Source organism: Chinchilla lanigera, unplaced genomic scaffold (genome assembly GCF_000276665.1).
Source record: "Chinchilla lanigera isolate Chin_1 unplaced genomic scaffold, ChiLan1.0 scaffold00061, whole genome shotgun sequence".
Taxonomy (NCBI): domain Eukaryota; kingdom Metazoa; phylum Chordata; class Mammalia; order Rodentia; family Chinchillidae; genus Chinchilla; species Chinchilla lanigera.
Window position 1 is genome coordinate 157,630 of NW_004955462.1, and position 6,126 is coordinate 163,755.

Below are 6,126 nucleotides of genomic sequence, written 5' to 3' on the forward strand. Positions count from 1 at the left end.
GGTCTTTGAATTTTTGGGGCCTGATTTGTTTTAATTCTTTATATGTTCTAGATAGGAGTCCTTTGTCTGAGGGGCAGTTGGATAAAATTTTTTTCCCAGTTCGTGGGTTTTCTTTTTACTCTGTTGCTGATTTCTTTTGATGTGCAGAAACTTTTCAATAAGATGAGATCCCAGTTTCATTCTTTAGGTTATTTCACATTATCCCACCATCAGTATGGCTGCTCACAGTCGCCTAATCAAAGCGTTATATTCCCACTTGGGATGAGTAGAGAGACACTAATTAGATGAAAGCAAAAAGGATGAAATTTCTAACCTTGGCTTTATCAGTTATTGATCCATTATTGCAACTAGTATGTATTTATTTATTTTTTCCAGTATTTATTTAAATTGAGATAATCAATTAAATTTTCATGAAATAATTACAGAATTAGACATGTATTATTCCTAGTTGTACTGACAAGATAGGTTTCCCTTATCAATTTTAGTCAAAAAAAGAACCCCTAAAAACAGAAATAATGACTATCACCTAGATGATTTGGTTTACAATATAAATTTTCCAGTGTATTTTCAGTTCCAAAAAATTATAGCATATTTTTATTGATAATACAATTGTATGATCAAACTGAAATTGTAATTCTTAAAATATTGTGCCACATGTAGAGTGGCATAGGCAAATGGTATCTTTAATGTGAATTATACAGAGCTAATAAACACGAAGGTATTTATTAGTCGATGTGCTTACTTGCAGTGCTAACCTAGAATTCTGATGCTATTTTTCGGTAAAGATCCTCCTTTCCACTAGTTGATACACATGTGGCTTTTTCTCTCCCTTAGGCAGCTGTGTCAACTCTTCAAGAAATGGCCCCAGGAACAGCATTTAGACCAGTCATTGGTGACCCATCTGTGGATCCAAAAAAGTAATTTGATGTGTTTCTCTGTTTCTGTGCTCTAGGATGGAAGTTTAATTAGAGGGAAAATTAGTTCAAACTGTTTCATCACTCTGAAGTGACGAAAACCTTCCCTGTTCTGATATCAGTTCTTTAAGTCAGTGGAATAGGAATTAGAATGTGTGTTAGAGTGAACTGCGGAGCTTTAGGTTGCTAAAGAAGGATTTTCCAGGGTACAAGAGAGGACTGTGCCCAGCTACAAATGATCCCACAGCTTCATGAGCAAGTCATTGCCATTAGCCTGCCCTTGTTTCTAAAATAATTCCTAAGGGTAGTCCCTCCGCATCCATTTTCCCTTTCCTCCCCTACAGTGTCAAGACCCTTGTGTTCTGCTGTGGCAAACATTTCTACGCCCTGCTGAAGCAAAGAGAATCTTTGGGGCCCAAAAAGCATGACTTTGCCATCATCCGCATAGAAGAACTCTGCCCTTTCCCATTGGATTCATTACAACAAGAGATGAGCAAATACAAACATGTTAAAGGTAAAAGTTGTTCTTAGGAGGCTCCTTGCATTTCAGAAATCTGGAACCTATTCAGATATTTAGCACCTATTGTTTCAGTTAAAAAGAGGCTGTGGGGCAGGAAGAGTTACTAGAAAATCAAATGTCATGGAGTCCAAGGATGTAAGAAAAAGACGAGTAGAGTCACAGTTTCCATGTCTGTCTGTCCCCTTTTATCTAAAATAACTAATTTACTGAGTGTTTTGAGGTTAGTGATGCTATACTATTTTTGTGAGGAATACAGTATAATTATAAAAGGTAAGTTTTTTCAATAATTGGAGCTGGAATATTGGATATCTTTATACACCTTCTATAGAAATTAACTCAAAACTGACCATAGGCTAAAATATAAAACATAAAAGTATAAGTCTATTAGAAGATAATAGGAGAAAGTCTTTATGATTTTGGGTTAGCAAAAGTTCTTAAGTTATAATATGAAAAATATACTCTGTAAAAGAAAATTTGGACATTATCAAAATGAAAATTTTTAAGTTGTGAAGAATGCTGTAAAGAAAATAAGACATACCACAAATTGGGGGGAAATATTTGCAAATACATATCAACAAAGAATTATCTATCATACTGTAAAGAGCTCTTAAAACTCAACAATAAGAAACAAATAATCCAGTTTTCAAAATGTTCAAAATCTTTGAAAAGGCACTTTTCCAAAGAACTGGATGGCAGATAAACAATTGAAATGATGCTCAACTTCATTAATGGTAAAAAGAAAGAAAGAAAGAAAGAAAGAAAAGCCAATATGAGATATGGCTACACAGCTATGAGAATGGCTAAAATTAAAAGAAAGCAGTAGACTGATGATATCAACTACTGATGGGGAAGAAAAGTAATGAACCTCACTCAGTGCTTGTGGGAATGTGTGTTATAGCCACTCTGGAGAAGTCAGTTTGTTATAAAATTAACCATAACTTATTGTATAACCTAGCAGTGCCGCTTCTTGGTATTTACCCAAGAGAAAAGAAAATATATTCACAGAAAAATCTGTATTCACATATTTATAGCAACTTTATTAGTAACTGCCCCAAACTGGAAACAATCACAATGTCCTTCAAATGGTGAATGAATAATTATAGTTCCCCAAAGCAATAAACATTGGTACAATATCATACTACTCAACAATAAAAAAGAGTAATAACTACACAGTATAGATGAATCATAAATGTATTTTGTTAATTAAAAGATGCCAGACCTTCCCTTGATGAAATCCTTTGAAGAAAGACTATTCCTGATAAGCAAACTACCAGAGACAAAGGCCTGCTTCCCCTGCTCTACCTATAGAGGTAGAGATCTGTGATTGCAAGTGGGTGGGAGGGAAATTGGCTATAAAGCGGCAGGATGAGGAAATTTAGGTTATTAATACAACTGTTTTGTATCATGATTGGATGGGTTGGTACCTGACTATGCATTTATTAGAAAAAAAGACAAGCAACACTGTGCCATATTGGGAAAGTATGTATTTAATGGAGGTTGGATAACTTTCTGTCTAGCCACTTATCTATTCATCCATTTGTCACCCTCACCCTCCCACCCACCCCTATTTGGTTTGGTATACATGTTTACTTAAGGTACTGGAATAAATTTTTTATAGATTTTATCTGGAGCCAGGAGGAGCCCCAGAACATGGGTCCATGGTTTTTCATTTCTCCAAGATTTGAAAAGCAACTGGCCTGCAAGGTAATAGCTCTTTCTTATAGTGGTCTCTCTCTCTCTCTCTCTCTCTCTCTCTCTCTCTCTCTCTCTCTCTCTCTCTCTGTGTGTGTGTGTGTGTGTGTGTGTGTGTGTGTGTGTGTGTGTGTTATTTTTCCTGGAGTGCCAACAGGTGGGTTTCTATTACCAGTTCAGCTCTTTAAAGATAAAAACACAAAATCTAGCTGTAACTCAGGCACAGTGGTGTACTCATGTAGTCCCAGCTTCTCACAGGGCTGGAGCAAGAAGCTCATTTGAGCCCATAAGTTCAGTATAGCCTGAACAATATAGCAAGACGTTTGCTCAAAGACAAGAAAAAAAAGAAAACTTTTAAACTATAGTAATACCTCAGTTTATGAATGCTTCTTTTTGCAAACAATTTGGTTTGCAAACAAATGTGTTTGGCAAATTTTTGCTTCCACTTGCAAACTCTGCATCTAGTGACAAACACAACCACAGCCATCTCCCCCACACAAACACAAAGGCAGCTGCTATCTTCCCCAGAATCGTCAAACATATCATTTGTAAACTGAAGCACCGCTGTATTCCTTTAGAAGGAAACCCTGGGTGTCTATGGAGCTGTGTATATATACATACTACAAGCTGAATATCCTTTATATAAATGCCTGGAACCACAAGGATTTCTGATATCTGAGCATTTTGGACTTAGGACTGTTCACAAAGATGTTATTGACTAAGTATCCTTAAATTCTGTGTCCAAAATGCTCCAAAAACTGAAAATTACTGAGTGTCATTTTGATACTATAAAAGTTTTGCACTTCGGAGCATTTCAGAATTTGGACTGAGAATGTTCAACCTGTAATATTCTAATTAGTAATACTTAGAAAGCAAACACTCTTGCCTGTTGGCTCCTCTGCCCACTACCTTCCTGGGGTCCCTCATTCAGACGCCAGAGAAGCAGGGTGATGAGTGAGTAGGCTTGTTTTACAAGGCTTATGTACATCAAAGACTGATAAACTTCTGATTTGCTTTAGGAAGGAAAAACAAAAAAAGAACTTCATCTTTGTGCTACTTTGATTAAAACTTGGTTCCATTTTTTTTGGCAATAGCTTCTTCCTGTGTTGCTCGGACTTAAGATCCTCTTGCCTCAGGCTCCTGAGTCAGTTCATTCATTTGATACTAGTTGGATAGGCTCAGATCATTTTCACATGAAAAAAACTAAAAGAACTAAAAAAACTCTAAAGTGAAAACCAACTGATAGTTACTTACATATAGGACAAATAGAAATAACTTGTTTCACTTTATCCTGCCTAGAATTTGTTAGTGGTAGTAGTAACATGTATTTCTCTCTAACCTATTCTCTATAGCTCATTATTTTACCAGAGAGGTGATTTCCAGTCAGACAAGTTAAAAGGAATAGATGCACCTTCTCGGTGGAATGAAGCAGAGCTCTTATCCAATCAAAATGTCATTTGATTTCTTCTCTGCTCCAATGACAGCTCTGTCTTGTGAGCCGGCCGCCCTTGCCAGCACCCGCGGTAGGAATTGGGACGGTGCACCAGCAGCAGCACGAAGATACCCTCACCAAGACCTTCTCTTGATGAAGTCCTTTGAAGAAAGACTGTTCCTGATAAGTAAACAGCCAGAGACAAAGGCCTGCTTCCCCTGCCCTGTCCCCTTCCCCCTGGGTAATGTGAAAACTCTGTCTTTCTTTAAGATGTTGAGATTGGTATGAGAGGAATACACAGGGAAGCTGGTTATGAATGCATGAATCAGACAAGTAAATTTTATCCTTAAAAGAAGAACAACATTACCTTTTGTTTAGATCTGAATGAGCTGGGGAACTAGGTCATTAGCCTGATGATTACAGGGTCCACTGGAATGAAACACACATGCCCAGGAAAAGTTCTTTAGCCAGAATTTAGAGTCCTATATAGATGATGTCATTACTACAGCTATATTTGTTTGATGTGTATACCTTTCATTAATTCTTCCCCTTTTTTTCAAAGTCTTGTGGCTACCAATGTTTTCATTTTATGTCCTCTCTGGTGCCATTTTCTAGCCACTGTAGTAAATGTTCTACGAACCCTACCAAAGCTAGATTACCCCTGATGTGTATATTGATCTTAAACTTAGGTGCTATTGTGATGGAAATTTTTAAAAATTCGAATCAACTAGTAGTTTACACCATTATTAGGACAAAATAACATCATGCAGCCCACCACACAGCTCGTCTGTTAGACTCATTCAGCCTTGACTGACTACACCCAGCTACAAACTAGAGATAACCTGACCCAGCTCAGTTTGACCACACACAGCTGCACAGCCTGTACTTTCTTGCCCCCCAAAATACCACCGTTTGCTAACTTGTTTTAAAAACTTTTTGCTCATCAGTGAAAAATAACTGATGCTACCCAATAAAAATTCACAGCGCCTTTAAGCCTTTGTACTTCCTGCTTACAAACTAAGCCCAAAGTCAGCTCTGCACTGATGCGTGGGAAGCAATGCCCCTTCAGCCTACTGATGTAATAAAGTTGGTTGCCTTCCAACTTCTTGATGCAGAGCATTTTCCATGTGGTTCAGTACTGGTTCCGCAATATTATTAAATACAGTCTCAGAATGTATGATCTTATACCCCTACACTTTTAAATTAAGGAGTTTTAGCTAAATTGATTTATCATCTATTTGGCCATAATCTTTTTTTTTTTTTTTTTTCCAAATTATTCTTGCAATCCTACTATTTTTTTTTTTTTTTTTTTCCAAATTATTCTTGCAATCCTACCTTATAATTTTTAACTGACTGGTGTCTGGTATGGGAATTTCGGCATCTGGTTAATCAGTTTGCCTCTAAAACTCCCAGCTGCGATATGTTTATTTGTGCTATTTAAACAGCACTTTCATTTTGATAGACTTTCCCAGTGCTAGGTGTTGGAGATCCCCAGTGGACTCATTCTATTAAACCTGAGGCTAGATGCCTAACTGAATAGCAAACTGTGTAGCTTTACTGGACTTGGT

General features: G+C 37.0%; 1 protein-coding gene across 2 annotated transcripts in view; it reads left to right on the top strand.

Annotated features, from left to right (window-relative positions):
• Dhtkd1 (dehydrogenase E1 and transketolase domain containing 1) overlaps positions 1-5,843 on the top strand; it is a 59,972-nt gene extending 54,129 nt beyond the window's left edge. For both annotated transcript variants that reach the window (XM_005398075.2, XM_013521370.1), the window contains 4 exons: positions 835-917; positions 1,259-1,428; positions 3,053-3,138; positions 4,611-5,843. In XM_005398075.2, the coding sequence (XP_005398132.1) occupies positions 835-917; positions 1,259-1,428; positions 3,053-3,138; positions 4,611-4,712 (441 nt within the window). In that variant the 3' untranslated portion in view covers positions 4,713-5,843. The remainder of the gene's footprint in view (positions 1-834; positions 918-1,258; positions 1,429-3,052; positions 3,139-4,610) is intronic.
• Positions 5,844-6,126: the final 283 nt, after the last annotated feature.